The 19,634-nt window shown below is 37.8% G+C and overlaps 1 protein-coding gene across 1 annotated transcript in view; it reads right to left on the reverse strand.

Annotated features, from left to right (window-relative positions):
- Positions 1–8,380: 8,380 nt before the first annotated feature.
- LOC139962501 (uncharacterized) overlaps positions 8,381–19,634 on the reverse strand; it is a 49,917-nt gene continuing 38,663 nt past the window's right edge. The window contains exons 31-36 of the mRNA XM_071962522.1: positions 18,942–19,217; positions 18,322–18,481; positions 17,944–18,107; positions 17,194–17,361; positions 16,421–16,691; positions 8,381–15,140 (exon numbers count right to left, since the gene is read on the reverse strand). Coding sequence (XP_071818623.1) covers positions 14,953–15,140; positions 16,421–16,691; positions 17,194–17,361; positions 17,944–18,107; positions 18,322–18,481; positions 18,942–19,217 — 1,227 coding nt within the window. The 3' untranslated portion in view covers positions 8,381–14,952. The remainder of the gene's footprint in view (positions 15,141–16,420; positions 16,692–17,193; positions 17,362–17,943; positions 18,108–18,321; positions 18,482–18,941; positions 19,218–19,634) is intronic.

The raw sequence follows: 19,634 nt of genomic DNA on the forward strand, positions 1-19,634 counted from the left end.
TTTTATGATATGTATGTTTACAGAACAGTACATGTATGCATATTAGCCAAACCGATGTTTTAGGATTTACTTCTTTCTTTTTTTAACATTGACCATATATGACTTCAGATATCGCAAAGGCGTTTTAAATTCCTTACCAATGTATACACCTACCACATTTAAAGTTCATCCTTGATATGGGTTAGGAGTGACAACCTTTTAGTTATCAGTACTTCTACCAATAACTTTCATTTGTTCCTACACTATGATAATGTCCATGACTGCAGACTAACCCTCCAAAATATTGCAGGATGCCAGTTAAGTACCATTTTTGCCAAAATTACCAATGATGCATTTGTAAGTGTATCTCATCCCCGGTATTAAACATCACCTGTAGGGATGAGGCGACACATCAAGGGACTCATTGCTAGCTCACTTCAAGTGGAGCTTACATACTGTTTCTATCACAATAGTTCCCAATATACAGTATCTTAAAATGTACATTTCCATGAAAGGATTAATATTGTACTTATGCCAAGTCATATGGGTACTTGCATTAATAATGACTTGAGTCCAGTGTGCAGATTTGGCTAAGACCTTATTATATGTTCAAGGGCGGCGGAAGCACTTTTAATCTGGGGGGGCACCGACATCAAAGGGCACTTTGCAGAAATTCGATTGGACTGATGCAGCCTGATATTTAGTACCCTTTATAACTCTTATTGTATTATCTTATTTGCATATACACATCACTCCATCCACGCCCCCCCCCACCCTAGAGGAAAAAATGCATACTAGCACTGCAATATCCAATGTGCAAATTGGGAAACAAGGAACAAGTTTTCTTTGAAGACAGAATGAGGTGAAATCATGCTAGTTGCTAATGTAGAAATCTTCTGAATTAGAGTTTATTTCTTGTTAATATCTTAACAAATTTGTCTCCATTCGAAATAGCTATGAGTTTGACCCACAGAAATTCATTAAAAGTCAGGGGCGTAGCCAGGATTTGCAAAGTTGTATAGGCACGACTATCTGAGCGGAGCGCCACCATCGGTTGGCGCGGAGCATACAAGAAAATTTTGGTTTTACAATGCCCTCAGATGGCCGGAAACGGCCCTTCCCGAGTGTTCATTCTGGTTTCCTGACCTCTTGCTAACTTGAGACACCTCAATTTTTATGTAGAAAAAGGGCACATTTTTAACCTGAGGAAAAGTGGGGGGGCACGTGCCCCCTGTGCCCCCCCCTGGTTCCGCCAACCTTGTATATGTTCGTGATTATCTTAAATCTCTCTCTCTCTCTCATCAATTGACTTGAAGAAAGTACGTAGAACCTCATGGCTAAAACCGGATTTTAGCCAGAAAGCAATAGGCATAGGGACCAGTACCAACCAAGGGATGGATAGTTCGGTTGGTGAAGCAAACTATATTATAACCATGAGTTCATGCTTCTGCTCAGGACTGCTCAAGCCAAAAATGTCTTTGCTTAAATAGATTCAAGTTTGCCTACCATTCAACTTCTCAGTCGATACCTGCCATGAAATTTACTCAAATCATTAATTAATTTATACATGTAGAAATTTGGATTGCTTATAAATACAATATAGCTACTGCATGCGTGTTCACAATAACAGTGTGCTTTTCTAGAGTGGCCTGACATCAGGCATTTACAATCACTAGCAATGGGGATCTTCAACGTTTCTACCGGGCATGCTGTTTTTAGGCCTATTGATCAGTCCTAATTGAGGGCGTGATGTACTGTACTGTCTGCATATCATAAAACATGATCTCCAAAGATTTTATAACTAAATTTATGAGCTAGTTGTGAAAATATGTTTCAAAATATCACGTCTTCAATAATTACTGTATATCAAACATGATCTAGTAGGAATTGCAGATCTATATAAGTGTATATTTTGGAAACTTGGATACAATGTTTACTGATGCTCAAAGCTTAAAGTTAGTACGCAATGTGCAAACGTGATTGAGAAAATGTCAAAGAAGCTTTCTGATTGGTTGATGATCACAACCTGTGTAAAGTTGCGAACAAAAAAACAACAAAAAAGTGGGCAACATTTCATTGTACTAGCTAGTAGTGTTGAGTGGTGTACTAGTGTTCTAATGATGAGTGGTAAAATCCATATAAGTTAGCTCGAATATGTCACACAATATTTGGGAAGCTGCAGGTATAGTTTGCCCAGAAGTGTCCGTCAGAATTTCCTCAAAGGAATTCTCAGTGATTTCAGAGATTGCAGCTTGTTTCTGTTTCTGTTAAATACGAGACCGTTAAAAACCTCTCACTGGTATCACAACGAGGATGTTGGTACGCAGCGTTAGTAAAAATGCGTAGGCAATCTAGTTTAAAACACCTCAAGACCAGGGCTCTCCTTAACGGCCAAGCATTGCGTATTCCAGTCTTTTATAGTCCTAGAATAGAAACTATACTGTAAAGCACAATGATTATGTGGAATTTGAATATAGCGGCCACGTCTCCCTGGTTTCAAGAAGGGATTAGTCTAGTTTGGGACTCCAACTAGGCCATTAATATTTTGATAAAAAAGCATGAGTCTGGCCCTTTACCTTCTTTCTATTAGGGTTTCCCATTTCAAAGTCTTTAAGATCTCAGTGGCGCTGGGTTAATTGCGTACCGAAATCACAAGTTACAAAACGTGCTGCTTTCCTTTGAATTTTTTTTCTATTTTTATCTTTGTCTGAGACCATACTGTATAAGGGTCCCAAATCTGAGCTGCATATTCAAGAGTAGAGCGACACATATCTAGGCCAACTCACGTAATTCTGTTGGGCAAGAGCGCCAAGGGTCCTGCAGGTCCTAGAGCATACAGTATATCTTATCAATATGTGTAGAGAAAGATAAATTGTCAATAAACAGGATACCAAGATAAGGTTGCACAGTGACGCAGTCCAATATTTGATTGTATATGGAGTAAAAAACACAGATTTTGCCCTGCTACGCTTTATAGACATCATGAAGCATTTAAAGGGATTGGATTTCATGTCCCAAAGCGTAGCCCAGGATTCAAAAGCAATCAGATCTTTCTGGAGGATGAGATGAATCGTCAAATGAGTGAATAGGCCTATACAGCAAAGCATCATCCGCAAAACCGCAACGCAAAACGAAGTTGAGATTTAATGTGATGAGTAATGTCGTTTATATTGCATAAGAACAGAACTGGGCCAAGATCGACAGGTGCCTTGTGGGACACCTGAGAGAACAGGAGCGGATGTTGATGATATTCCATGGATAACCACACTTTGGGTCCTGTACGTGTGACAAGAAGCTATTGATCTAACAGGAGAGATCTCCCCGAATTCCAACATGGCCGATTTTGGCCAGCAATTTACGATGAGAGACTACATCAAATGCCTGTCAAGTTTCACATAACTAGAAATGACCAATATGACGTCCGGTGCCCTCTGTTGATCTAGCGAACTGTTCCCCATCAGGAATGATATCATGCCTGGTGCACAGTACGCATGGGTGACTTTCTTATAAAGACTTTTTCAACTGTTTGTTAACAATTAGATGCAAAATCTTCCAAAAATGTATTGGGCATACTGTTTAATAGTCCAAAGCCATGGTCTTACTTAGAATAGTCTTGAAACAGTACACATCTCACACAGTGGTGGAGGTATAGTGTTAAGCTGGTGGTACATCACTGAAGGAATGTGAAAAATGACTCTAATTTACTGTGAAACATATTGCAGGCGTATACCTAGACTTACATCATCAGCATATAGACACATATATGGGAGAGGCAAGCAACCACTTGAAGTACAAAAGCCCTTAGCACTTAGTACAGGCTACCGAATGTCAAAATGAGTTTACTGTGGTCCAAGCTTGGCCGGAAGTTGGGTACCTAGCCTAACCATTGTCGACGAGACTAAATTGTGCCCCTGGCTGTTAGGCCAAAATGTAGAATAACGAAGTATGTAATATTTGGGTGCTTCAGAAGTTAACGAAGATCAGAACTTACCGAAAAAGAACTAGTCTAGATGTGAGGCCTGAATGCAGTTGAAGACTCACTGCCCTGGTCTTTCCTCCAGGAAACTGTTCTCTCTCGCCGCATACAGCTGTTTACTAAATTAGTTTCCTAAACACACATTATAACGTTACTAGTATATGTACTAACACTGTAACTTGTAAGTGCGTACAGCAGCAGACAGCTGCCGATCGTAAACACAACAGAAGTGTGCGACACGGAGAAAGGAAGATGCAGCGAAGATGACGTAATATTGTCTCAGAATAGCTTACTGTAGATGGGCAGTAAATATGATCTTGGATTGTGGTAGTGGTTTGACCACGGAGGAAATGCGATAACCTCGAGAAAGGACAAACTAAAACGAATGACAGCGAATGACCGAATGACAATTGACTTTGTACAGGGTTAATTATCATTCGCGAATGACAGCGAATGACACCGAATGACAACGAATGACAGTGATGAGAAGAGATAGAATGATTAAAGGAGTGGAGTAAATGCGCTTATTGGTTTTCTGCGCAGAAATGAGTTAAGGAAAATCGCATGTTACGTGGTACGTTGCAGGGTTTTGGTGTAATTTACGGATAGAAACCACAGGGAAAGTTTTTGCGCCCCCCCCCCTTTCCCCACTTCCTTACGCCACTGTTACAGAGTAGCTCCATAACTGGTGCAATGTTTCTCCTTTTCCAGTCCCTTTTGCACACCCCCCCCCCTAGAAAATGAAAAAAAAAATCATAGAAATGTCCAATATAAGGGCTCTTCCTGAAATTTTTAGCCGTTTAAAGATTATAGTATTGTTAGTTTCTAACAATTTATATCGGAAAAATGACGTTAAATTTACTTTTTAAAATCAGACTTACAATTTCGCTTACTATAGGCCTAAGGTGCGTTTGTATCTTGTCCGTACTTTACTAGATCTGTAAAGCACGCACTTCGCGTCCACGAAGTCTGAACTGTGATATCCGGTTGAAGCAAATGTCTGTGCTGTCATTCACTGTCATTCGTTTTAGTCAACGCAATTTTTTATTGTGTACATCATAATTATTGTCATTCGTTATGTGTAACGCAATTGTCATTCATTTTAGTAACACCCCTGGAGAAGGGAAAGGGTGGAAAGGATCAATAGTTCTGTAACAATTACCTTTTTTTAATTGTTCACTCAGGAATATGCTGTGGCGTCGCCAAGTGATGGAGTTGGTGAACACTTCCCTTCTTGTTGGTAGCACCTGGTCTCCCCAATCCTCCCCACTCCCCCCCCCCCCAACAGAAACGAAATTTGTCATATCCCAAATAATACTTTGCTGCTCCCTGAAAAGAGTAAAACTTATTGCAAGTAGAAGGAAACAAAAACACAATTTCACATGAAGATAAAACTGAGAACGCCAAAAGGTATCCAGAGATATCATTATCTTTCTCGATCTCAACGCCTAAAGTTAGTTTGTTTTCCGCCTATAGTAGCAACTACCGATAGACGTGGCATGATTAATTACATGGGGGAATTTACAACGATACAGCATAATTAACGGATAAACCCTAAGTTATAGTCCTGAATCTGAATGGGCTAAGTCGGCAAAAATCTTACTAGAGGACATAAACGCCAACCGAGCGCTACAAAGTATGAGTATTAGATCAGGGAGCTGCTCCCTGATTAGATAACACAACAAGAGTTGGTAAGCTTGTCTTTGCATGAATAGTTCCTCTCATGATGGTTCCTCTCATGATCACTCAAGTGATTTATAGACCTCTATAGACCTCGTGCTAATCTAGACCGCTGATTTACGTTACGCCTATACCCACGTATTCCTATTGTATTGTTCAATCATGCAAATAAAACTTACTCTGAAATTATAACTGAATTATGCAAGAGCATAGCTTCATATCACTTTGGGGACATAAACAGGAGCAGAAAAGAAAACACCCTTACGCATATGGCAAGCCATGTGGGACAAACACTGCATAATATATCCGCGTATTAATTGGAATTTATACGCGTATTAATTGGAATATACACGCGTTTATATTATTAGCCAATCATATGGCTTAAATATACCCGCATATTAATTCGAATATATATACACGTATTAATTCGAATATATACACGTATTAATTCGAATATATACACGTATAAATTCGAATATATACATTATACACATATTAATTCGAATATATACACGTATTAAATAAAATACATATGGGGATTAAATCCAATATATGCACGGATTAATTAGAATATACACGAAAAAACATTTCCGCTCTTGCTGTGTACATATACCAACGATATATGTTTTGGCAGGCTCGCGAGATCGCTTCAAAAAGCGAAACTTTACACATGTAGGCTACAACACTTGTATATTCGAATTAATACGCGTATATGTTCGAATTAATACGCGGATATATTATGCAGTGTTTGTCCCACATGGCTTGCCATATACGCACGTAGATATTGCATGACGCACCCATGTACACAGTTGTACTTTAGTGTCGGCAAAAATAACATAGGAAGAAAAAGACCATCTCAAAGTTTCATCGAATGAAACGGAATAACCCCCTCTATTTTGTCTTCTTGTGTACAAATTGCAGATATGAAATAAATTGCTTTAATTGTTTGTAATACTTCAGTAAAACAGAAAAACAGACTATATTTACGATACGTGAAACTAGAGCAAATTCAAGCCGAGGTTGATGTTTCAAGAGATGCTCATGAAAACATGCAACTCGGGTGAAGTGACATTTTTCCCTTCAAATTCTATCCATTGGATCATACTTTTGTAAATTACTCCGGTGTATTCAGTAACGCAGAAATTGACTACAAGTCTACGAAGTGTTTCGAACATTAAAAGTACCATACTATTCTTTTCTTTCTGATTATACTTAAATTAATGATTATTTATTCTTTTGATGATCGGATATATCCAATCTTAAAGAGGAGCAACGGCGGATACGTTTGACAAGTGATATGCTATCCACACGTATGCTAGCAGGCTTGCAGAATTCATGTTTATGCATGTCAACCGATATAACCAGTATAGGAATAATTCGAATATACCGGTGCTGTGGCCGAGTGGATAAAGGCGGTGGCATTTTAAGCAATGTGGGTTGGCAATCGGGATGTTCCGGGTTCGAACCCAGCCGGGTCATAGCAAGGTGGGTTTTCATCCAAGAGCAATCTACGGTTTTCCCATCTGAAATGTTACTTTCTAAATTGAAAATATTCCAAAATTTAGTTTAATGATGTTGAGTTGGAAGCCACAAGACGTGTAAATTGTAATCCATAAGCCCTTGCGGGTTTCTCCCACAATTGTGGTCGCTTAAGCGTCATAAAATATAAATGCTGATTATTATTATTATATGGTGATATTTAATAAATGTCGGTGTATATTCAAATTAATGCAGGCATACTTTCGAATTAATGTCGAAGTATGTTAACTTTTCATATCCTCTGTGGTTCTGTTATTATGAATAGCAGAAATGTTTATTCACACAGAGAAAGAAGACTTCTGCCGGACTATTCATACTATCCTTTGTTGGCATACTCCTCTTAAAATCTATATCAGGAAAAGTGCCAAACTGCATTAGAAGAAGATCTTTGTTTTTATATGTTATCAATCTGGATCTGGTTTTTTGTGGCTTGCATGTTGAAGGGCATGAATGGAAGTACATGTGGTGCAAAAATTGGCTCAATGGAGGCAAATTTAGACCCTTCCAGGAGCAGCGAACGAAATTTGTTGTTTACTATTGAGTGAAGAGGTTTGTTTACAAGTGACGAAAACTTCATGCTCTGATAGCAAAACATCTGCAGTCATGATACGGAAAATTGATGGTGCCATGAAAGGCCAACTTGTCAGCTATCCGGTGATGGGCAGCGTTTAGCTAGTGAGAACTTCTATCTAGACTTAGAGACCCCATTGCTTTTTTGATTGTGTGTGTAAGTAGTCAATGGGGCTTTTAATGAGCGCATGCTACCCTATAAGTGTGGGTTAAGACAGTGTATTATATTCTAGACACCGCAATAACTATCAATCCGTTTCGCCCACGTGACTTGCGTACTTTTGACACCAGCCTAGATAAGGGAGTCAGGTTTTGATAAATAACGAAATAACATTGCATCAGAACACGTCTGCAATATAAAGGAATACAAATCAGAGGTATTTCCACCACTAATTTCCTTGTTATAATCAAACAACAAATTTGTCAAAGTTTAGTTTCCTATTAATTTCCACATGGTGGTGGCGAGGGGGTGGAAATTGTCATTGGTGAAGTGGGCGCTGAAATCTCGATTAATATCTTCTGATTAACTTCTTAACATCAATGCCATAAAATGACTGAAAGAGTGTTAAGGATAGTCATTTTCTTAGAAATTGAAATAGGTAAACTGTTTACTACAATAAAGAAGAAGCACATTCATTTCATAGACCCAATATTTATTGATGTCGCAAATTGATATTTTTTTTATTTGTAAACAACCAGATTAATAAAAGGAAGCTTTTTTTTCGGGCATAGATAAAGCAAATTGTACAGATTAATACGAACAAAGAATTAAGTTTTCCCGCATTGTGACACCAGGAAGTATGATACCAATAATACTCAATTTTATCTCATTTTTAATCTATGAGAAGGTATAGCAGCGAGCTGTCTGAAGTCTTTTAGGCCCCCGACCTAGGATCCTCCACGCGGACTGAGGCACAACCCACCAACCCAGCCCCCACCCCCCGCCTCCCATTATTCAGATTCAAGGCTCATAATGCATGAAAGCTAGCTTTGATATATGAACTCGATGTTAAAAAATAATAAGCTCAGCATACTGTAGACAAATTTGTCAATGTCTGGAAAAAATATCGCTTTGATTGAAAAAATTTCGTGATCCACTGATAGGTTAACGCCTCATAGTTTGAGGACTGTCCAGTTACAGAGGGAATATTGCCATCTTAGCTTGATCTTCTTATATAAAACAAACTAAGAAAAGTCCATAAATGGATAAGATACGTATTCATATTAAGAAGAAATAAATGACAATACCTAGCGAGCCGGTATTTATTTGATTTGTGACGATTACAGATAGGACGCTTTTGTTGCATGAGATTCAGATGACGAAGAAACAAAAGGAACAAAGATGAATAAAGGAAGAGTTTGAGACCAGCACAATTAGCATGCATGCAGTTTTTCTTGCAACAATATCTTTTTATGTTTTGTACCTTCTGTTAAATCTCAGGACAATAAACCCCCCAAAAAACTAAAAAGAAAGGCATGAATAAATATCTGAAATATATAAACGAATATTTTTGCTGTAATTCAGATTACCACCATGAGTTCTCTTTATTCCGAAATTTAAAATCCATTTCAGTCGATATTACAGGTAAGATATGGTATGGTACCTCGGATACAACACCATTTGCCTCCTCACAAAACCCTCACTGAGCAGGACGTAGAGTGTATGATAAAGTTAGTCCACCCCCCTCCCCCCTCATGCCACTCTTTTATCACAGGTAGCCACTTTCTTTGCAAGCTAACATTTAAAGTTGGTGCAAGTCGGTTCCAAGCAGATCATTAGATAGGTAAAGTTCATAGAAACATTTACATATTGACTAAAGTAAATCTATATATAGAAACATGACATCATCCAGAAAGAGTATGAATTATAACGAAGATCATCATGGAGTTTTCACACGCAGAAACAGACATACTCCGTTGACGTCAGTTTCTTGCCTATGTCCTTTTGTTTTTCAGTCCTAACGTCAATATTTTCTGCAAAATGGTCGAATAAACCGAACAGGTTGCAACTTACCTATCATGTTGCAACTTATTTTCAACATGTTGCAATGTAAATAGAGGTATCGTATACATGCACTGTCCATGACTTACTTCTCTCAGTGAAGCATACACCAACAGGTATGGTTGACAAAATCGTATGTTGTGCACAGTTAGGCTGGTATAACAACAAGTTACCTTTAAAGGTAACTGAATTTACCACATTACAATGTCAGTTAAGAAATTAACATTTAGTGAAGCTGACTTACTTTCGTAGGTAACGAAAGGTACTTAATACACTATTTAAACCATAGTATAAACTGCAATGAAAATCTACAATACACCATTACCTTGATTTGCTTTGTAGGTAACTTAGGGTAATCTTGGATGTTTGTAGCAATGCTATGAACGCCTGATTTAAGACTAACAACAGGACAGAGCAGAATGATCTAACAATGCAGACTTCTATTAATAATGTAGATACCTATGATTTGAGGCCATACCAGAAGAGTAACTAAACTTAAGATTATTAAAATATAGTCTTACCGAGATATCACATCTGTTTTTTGTTTTGTTTTTTATGTTATTGTTTTCTTTGTTATGATCTATTGTTGTTTAATTTTATTAATAATTTACCCCCCAATGATTTTGCATTTTTATATTTTTTTTTTACGAAAGTGTGTACCTTAAATAAAGAGAAAACATCAAACTTTCAAAAGTCTATGCCCTTCCAATCTCTAATAACCTTTGTGGAAAAAATACGAAAAAACTAAATATTACGTAGATTATGGAGGAAATAATTTTTAATCTTGTACCCTGTTTGTCATTTTATCACAGGTAGCCACTTTCTTTGCAAGCTAACATTTAAAGTTGGTGCAAGTCGGTTCCAAGCAGATCATTAGATAGGTAAAGTTCATAGAAACATTTACATATTGACTAAAGTAAATCTATATATAGAAACATGACATCATCCAGAAAGAGTATGAATTATAACGAAGATCATCATGGAGTTTTCACACGCAGAAACAGACATACTCCGTTGACGTCAGTTTCTTGCCTATGTCCTTTTGTTTTTCAGTCCTAACGTCAATATTTTCTGCAAAATGGTCGAATAAACCGAACAGGTTGCAACTTACCTATCATGTTGCAACTTATTTTCAACATGTTGCAATGTAAATAGAGGTATCGTATACATGCACTGTCCATGACTTACTTCTCTCAGTGAAGCATACACCAACAGGTATGGTTGACAAAATCGTATGTTGTGCACAGTTAGGCTGGTATAACAACAAGTTACCTTTAAAGGTAACTGAATTTACCACATTACAATGTCAGTTAAGAAATTAACATTTAGTGAAGCTGACTTACTTTCGTAGGTAACGAAAGGTACTTAATACACTATTTAAACCATAGTATAAACTGCAATGAAAATCTACAATACACCATTACCTTGATTTGCTTTGTAGGTAACTTAGGGTAATCTTGGATGTTTGTAGCAATGCTATGAACGCCTGATTTAAGACTAACAACAGGACAGAGCAGAATGATCTAACAATGCAGACTTCTATTAATAATGTAGATACCTATGATTTGAGGCCATACCAGAAGAGTAACTAAACTTAAGATTATTAAAATATAGTCTTACCGAGATATCACATCTGTTTTTTGTTTTGTTTTTTATGTTATTGTTTTCTTTGTTATGATCTATTGTTGTTTAATTTTATTAATAATTTACCCCCCAATGATTTTGCATTTTTATATTTTTTTTTTACGAAAGTGTGTACCTTAAATAAAGAGAAAACATCAAACTTTCAAAAGTCTATGCCCTTCCAATCTCTAATAACCTTTGTGGAAAAAATACGAAAAAACTAAATATTACGTAGATTATGGAGGATATAATTTTTAATCTTGTACCCTGTTTGTCATTAGCAACCCGATAAAAATATAAAATCACATTTACTTAGACATTCAAAACAGACAAAAATCTATAATTAACAAACCAATATAGAAGTAAAAATGATGAATAGTTGGTTATTATATTAATGACAAATGTCTCTAGTTTTCTTTATTATATTTTTTTTTTGGCTCTTGTGGAATTGTCACCATGACAATACAAAAACATTTTTTTAAATGAGTAACAGGAGGCATTTGCTTGAATGAGCCCACTGACAACACTGTTTTTTTGCAGTGATATTCTCTTTACACGGAGACACTTTCACACAATAATGGAAGCTATTAGGTATAACGAAGCCAATATTCCTTCTTCTATCAAGATCCTTATAATATTGTTTTATAAACAGCATAGATAAAGTGTTTACAAACCCAAAACACACAAACTTTACATTTGACTTTACCAAAGACAAACAAATGATTGTTTGGGAGTGGAAGTTTGGTGGGAACATCAGGAGGATAAGGATGCCGGGGGGGGGGGGGGGATGAGATATAAAGTATACACCTTCTTTGGAATGGTGATTGAAAGATATATTTTCCATGGCGAGCATTGAATGAAATAAAACCTGAGGGAATGAAATTTAATGAGATAACCTCTTATCGACTAGTCTGACCAATTTTGGGGAAGAACAAATGTAAACTATAGTTTTACATAAAATCAAAGAATTCAATTTGATAAGCTGATATTTACAGATGTCTCTCTTCGTTGAAATAAATCCTCCGAAGAAATCTGACAGACCTCTTGACAAAATCGAAATGTTGACCACACATTCCTAAACAACTAATTATTGTCCACACTTTGATGATCACAAATGAGAACATTTAACATTGAAATTAAAGTAAAAAAAAGAAGTATATTGCGTATAAAGTACCATAAATAGGCAAAAAAAAAATTGGGTTACACATTTGCTTTGGTGTGACTTTCAATGGCATTGACCGTGGTACATGGAAAAGACATGAAATATTAACTGACCCATTTGCGCATATGAAAAATGAAAAAAGTTTTTAAGTCACAGATAATATGTAGAATGTTTTAATTTTATTGCTTTATTAATCAAATTTTAGTACATTTATTACATTATAAACAGCCTCAGTAGTTCCTGTCCAAATCTGGTTCGATTTGTTCTCACCATTCAAAAGATGGAAACCGCAAAAAAAAAAAATCAAAACCAAAAACACATAATATACAAGTGATCCAAGGTGTTCTTATCATCACATCTACAGAAAGGTTTATAAAAATGGAATGCAGATTATTCATGGAGTAGCCCCCCCTCCCTCCCACATCACCACCCTTTACTAGGGTGCATCTCATGTGGTTAGATTATGATGTTCAGTAGATTAACCAATTCGATAAATTCGGTTGCAAAAAAAAAAGATAATAGTAATCCCTGCAAGGATCATTTAATTAATAATATGGGCATAGTTCACAAAACAGCATATATATACAAATGTTTACAAATTGTTAAAATGTTTATTATAATAAGTAGTTAGTATTATTGCCATGGCAATAAGTTTGAAAAAATCAAAGATTGTTAGACTTAAGTCAATTCCTTTAATTCCTTCAAGAAAAACTAGATCCATAACAAAGTAAGACAACAAGTTGACTCCATTATCTTCTTTTTTACATAATTTAACAACACAAAATAGGTATAAATTTGATCTTTGCTTTTGTGTTGTTCTTTGTGCATCTATATAATTAAGTGCTGTTTATTGTTGATGTTTCCTTTCCCTGTTTTCCTTGTTTAAGTCTTTTGTTCATAGGGACCTTACATAAGCTAGTTATAGCTTCTTTGGACTTCCCTCCACCCATTGTTTTTTTTTTCATTTACATTCATCATTTATTTAGTTTAACGTTGCATAGAAGGTACACTTTGTCTCACATTTTTGTATAACTAACCAAACCTACTATGTTATTAACATATAAAGCGACCACTGTTGAATTTAAGGCCACCACCCCCCCACAAAAAAGAAGTTTTTGTTGGATTTGCTTTTATAATTGGATATAAACCACAATGTAATGTTCGTTTTCTTAACCGTGTTAAACTCACACAACAGCTAACACAATAGCATTCCATTTTGTTAACTATTACAATACAGGGGGGGGGGGGAGAGAGCGGATTACACATTCTAATTCACACACTTTGTTTTGAATAATTAAACACCCTAGTTCTTTTAAAATTTACAATGTTTTAATAACTCAAGAATTTTCCTTCTATAACTCACCAATCTATGTACAACTTCCCCATATTTTAAAAATTTATTATTTTATATCCTCTTAATACCAATCCATGTACAACTTAAAAACCGATTTATTTACAACAATATTAACTGAAAGATGCCAATAATATAAAATTGCTAACATACGATTTAGTATGCCTTTTCGGGTAGGAACGTTACAAAAACAGTTAGTCGTGTACGATCACTACCCTCTAGATCCAGTTTTGTTACTCCAACATACTATAAGCCATCGCTGGTGAATAACACCGGGTCACAAGAATATTAGTTCTTGCTGGCTGAAAACCCGATATCAAGCAATGAATTTTCTACGTTGAATATGTCAATTGGCTAACCACTTTTCCCAATGTGCTAGCTACACCGGAGCAAATATAATAAATAAAAGATTAGCCTTTGTTTCACAGTGCCGCAATGTTCTCATTTTGTAATGATAAATAGAAAAATACACAAATCCTCAACGACAGAAACAGAAACCACCGCAACTTTCAACACTGAAGTGTTCCTTGGACCTTAAAAGATCTTCACTATTGGTTACAAAATTTTTCAATCCGGTTACAACTGCTACCAATATTCAAAGGTATCTTCCTGAAAAGTTCTGACCTTCAATTTTTTTTTACATCAAACACTGAGGAGATTAGAATTTTGAGAATGAAATGTGTCGGGCAGGTGAGGTCCTTTTAAGGTGATGGGTAAAAAGTTAAATTACAAACATGTGTGGCCATTATCAAACTTTCTAGCATATTCTGTGGGCAATACTGACGACCTTTACATCCGACTTACTTACTGACTTACTGTAACATCGCCTTTAAACATCTGTGGATAGGCTTTAAAACCCAAACCACAGTAACTAACATCCGTTTACTTTAATGAAACATGATATACCCTCAAATTGCTGTATCTAATTAACTAATTAATAAAAACAAAAGACAATTTGTAAGTTCTGCCATGAAAGAGATCCCCGTAACTGACAGCAGATATAGGGCAATGATGCAGCTTTAATAAATAACTGTACATTAAAAAAAAACGACATAACGCCTGTCCACGTATCAAGCCACTGCCTCTACCATCTTGACCGGTCGAACTCCATTCTTGGAAGGAGACATGGTGGCTGGTATCACCACCCCTCCAGGTCCTGGTAGAGAGGTGTAACCCATCAGGTCCAGATCCACTTCCCTGGCTGCCTGACGGCCTTCGTTTATCGCATGGACCACCAACGATTGCCCTCTGTGACAATCTGACGATATAAGTACGAGAAGGGAGAAGAAACGGATGAGATTTGGTGTCGCACAGTGAAAGGGACATGGAGACTTGCATTTAAGATGTTGATGCTGTTTTCAGTATTTTGATGTCACATTATAAGTGTAATTTATGTATTTATATATATATATATATATGTATATATATATATATATATATATATATATATATATATATATATATATATATAGATATATATATATAGATATATATATATATATAGATATATATATAAATATATGTATATGTTGATACTAGATGAGACTAGTGGAACACTAGTAGTTGTAACTCGGAGTTTCACGCTTTATAGCGATCTTCAGACAACTCAATGGACATAGAGCACTCTGCACCAAGATAGACGCCAACCTACTCTACCTACGCTCCTGACCAGTCAGTCGAGCACTCTCGCCTATCTGCAATAGACGGAACAATGGAACAGCCGAACCAAGTCAGCTTTAACTACTCCATGAAGAATATACCTATACCAACTGCCAACACCTACGAGAGTTGTCTGAAGATCGCTATAAAGCGTGAAACTCCGAGTTACAACTACTAGTGTTCCACTAGTCTCATCTAGTATCAACATATATTCCGCTCTGTCCAATGGACATAGAGCACTCTGCGCCAAGATAGACGCCAACCTACTCTAAATATATGTATATATATATATATATATATATATATATATATATATTATATATATATATATATATTTATACAAACATACATACATTTATACATAAAAACATACATAAAAACATACATTAAGAAAAAGCAAATTTCTCTTGAAATGCATTTCCTGCTGTTCTCCAGGATGTATGGTCTTTGGGGGAGTGGGATCTTGTAAATTGCCTACGTAGAGTGCTAATGATACACTTGTTACCAGTTTGTATGAGGATTGCATCTTGGTGAACTCTAGTTATACCTCATGAGTAGAAAGTATTTCTTAGATATTGATATGGCCCATCCATCTCCACTTATGATGATTTATCTGGCCATGGGTCAATCTAATCAAAAGTTTGTGCATCTCATTAAACAGAAATAATTAAAAATATCATCTAAGACGAGGAATAACGGATGAATAACTCCTGGCTGTAATTCAAATTTATCCATCACCAGTCAACCCCCCCCCCCCCCACCTGTCAATCCCCCTCCCCAACCCTCCCCGAAATCCATCATTTCATTACTTTCAACACAAACCATATTCAATCTCTCATCCTCTTAAATAACAAGTACAAGATGAAGATGTGAGCTCACCTCCTGCAGCAAACACCTTTGGCAAGCTTGTCCTATATTTGCCTTTCGGTGATTGGATATTGGATCTGGGGTCCTTGTCCAAGCCTAGCTGTTCAACCACTGCCTGTTCTGGTCCCAGGAATCCCATCGCTAAGAGAACCAAGTCTGCTTTGAAGATCTTCTCAGAGTCTGGTACTTTCTGCATCTTCCAGCGGCCTGCCTCGTCCTTCTCCCAACTGACCTTGCAGGTTCGGATGCCGGTGACGTTACCCTGGCCGTCGTCAAGGAATTCCTGTTGCCGGGGAGGAGAGACAATTACTTAGTTACATGATGGGGAGGAGGAGGCTTTTTTCGTATCTTCACAAAATATTGCTCCTTCTTTTTAATTAAGTTTGACAATATCTTTGAAACTAACAAAGTGGAAGGAATAGTCAATAATTTTAAAACTGCAAGCAACTAAATGAAACTACCTGGGGAATTTCAAAAACGTTACAAATACAAAGAAATGATTGTTGAATGAAGGAAAGAGCTATTTCAAATGGAGATCTTCAGACCTTGGTCGTGGCTTTTCTCACTTATCCATTGTTTTTTGGTTTTTATTTTTGGGGGGTGGTGTTGGTAGGGTGTGTGTGTTGGTATATATCAGAGGCCACAGTGCTTTACACATGGGGTTAACCAGGGGTCATCACCCATTACGTTTTGCTTTGGGCCAATAGTGTTAATGAAGGCCATAGTTATAAAATATAGTATCAGAAGAAATAAATTTAATAAAAAATGATATCTTAATCACTGACCTCACTCATGATTTCAAAAAGACGTGGGTCTTGTCCATGTTTGATTTTGACCTCCTCGTGGCCATAATCCACTCGAAGAATCCTGGGCCATGTGGGCCACGGGTTGTCGTTGGCCCTTGTTGGAGGAGGCTCTGTCAGGATTTCAAAGGAGGTGATGCTGTTGGCATCCTGCCAAGAAATCAAAACATATCAATCTGGTTACTGCCGTTTATGATGCACTTGCCAGTAAACGTTGATGGGGACAAGGACACAGGATTATGGAAGATATATCCCCAACCTAACAATTACAGTAAGGTAGGAGAGGGGGGGGGTGGGGGTCCAAGGGGGTAATAAAACAGGCAATTATGTCCAGACTATCAGAGGACAAGAAGGGCATATGACACAGGTAATTAATAGACCCAGCTGTCCCCTCCAATATTTTGATGGATGTGGGGGTGCAGCTGGGGGGGGGGGAGTTTTTCATAACCTTGGTGGAATGCTCAACCCTTTCCACTAATATCCTCTCAACATAACAAACAAGCTCCCCTTTGCCTATCTGAATATAATGGGATAAATTTTACAAATATTGTGCTAGTGCGGTTGATGTTTTGCTGGAGTACAATTAGCAGACAAGATAGAAATTTGAGGAGTTGTTCTCTAGGGCACAAACTTTCGGAATCCTCTGTAATGTGGCAGCCCTTAATGATCGAGGGACCTCTTCGTCATCGAGTCCAGATTGACTAGACACCGACTGACTACCATTGTACTTACCATCCTGAGGGATGTTCCGATACAGTCGCACCCGGTGTCCCCTCCACCGATCACCACCACGTCTTTCCCCTTGGCGTCGATGTATTTATTCAGGTTCCCCATCTGATTCTTTTGCCAACCTTCCAGAAACTGCATGGCAAAATAGATCCCTTCCAAGCTACGTCCTGTGAATGAATGAATCAATGAATGAAAGAATGAATGAATGAATGAGAAAAAGAAAGGTACTTGTTAGTCATTCTAGCGGACGTCAAACCTGAAAAGACAAGTTCGTTCTCAAGCGGGGGGGGGGGGGGGGACCTCAATTGCCACTCCTGGTGAAGTAGCAGGTCCTTTAAACAGTTTTGCTATAGGACCTAGTCATGGATCATCATCACTGACCTGGTATTGGCAGGTTTCTGGGTGTGGTAGCCCCTGTACACATCACCACAGCATCGTTCTTTTCCAGCAGGTGACGAGCATCGATGTCTCTGCCAATGGTTGTGTTGGTGATGAACGTAACTCCTTCATCTTCCATCAATTTCACTCGTCTCTGTACGGCCTAAAAACAGAAAAAAAATCAATGAGCAATGTAACCCTTTGAAAGATGATGTTGAACAGATTACGTTAAAATTCGAAACTGAGAGCAACAGCAGTTGCCAGCAGTCATTGCCAGCAGTCAAAGAGTTTCGCAACTGACTGTTTGCCAGAGTCTTATTTAGCCAAAACAATTGGAACAAGGCCTGAGTGGCAAGTGCATAGGAGGGTAGGGGGGGGGGGGAGTGGTGAGGTGGGGAGATGTGGAGGGACCATTATTTGTTCAGCAAACAAATTTTTGGTCTACATACTCATTTTCAAGAAGGCTAGCAGAACTAGTGACCTAGCAAGTTACATCTAGGCTATGTAGACTTTGCAGACTAGACTTTGCACATTAAACTATCATATTGTTACATTCCCAATTAAGATCAATTGTTACAGTATAATCAATTAACAAAGTTGTACAAAACTCAGACATTCCTTACCGGTTTACTCATCTTCATGGTCGGGATGCCATACATAAGCAGGCCACCGACCCGGTCGTTCCTCTCGTAGACGGTCACGGTGTGGCCGGCCTTGTTGAGCTGGTCTGCGGCAGCGAGTCCAGAGGGTCCGCCCCCAACAACTGCTACCACCTTACCAGTTCTGAATTGGGGCGGCTGAGGTGTGATCCAGCCTTGCTCAAAGGCGTGGTCTATTATGGCGCACTCTATGTTCTTGATGGTAACTGCTGGGGCGTTGATGCCAAGCACACAAGCACCCTGTCAAAACACATTCAAACAATATAGAACATAGTAAGATGATAATAACTGGCAAATGACATTTGAATGGCCATGCCACTGAAAGATAAAGCCCAAGAAAATGCACTTTTTACTTTCTGATATTCAGGCTGAAGTCAATAACCTAACACTGTTAAATTAAACACACTCTCTTCTCTGTGCAAACGCGTGACAATCCTGGTGTTGCTGCATGTAAAATGAAGCGGCCACACAGAAATGAAAGCAAGAAAATCAATCAAATGAGGCACAGTATCGTAAATTTAAGCTGCAGCCACTGCAGCTGGGCTGAACGAGCATCAAACAATAGAGATTGTCTGTGTCGTGTGGAGCACAAAAGATTATGCAGCCCCCTCAGTCTGGCTGCATTTATTGCTGCAGCCCCCTCCGCCGCCTACATGA

The sequence above is a fragment of the Apostichopus japonicus genome, chromosome 21 (assembly GCF_037975245.1).
Source record: "Apostichopus japonicus isolate 1M-3 chromosome 21, ASM3797524v1, whole genome shotgun sequence".
Lineage (NCBI taxonomy): Eukaryota > Metazoa > Echinodermata > Holothuroidea > Aspidochirotida > Stichopodidae > Apostichopus > Apostichopus japonicus.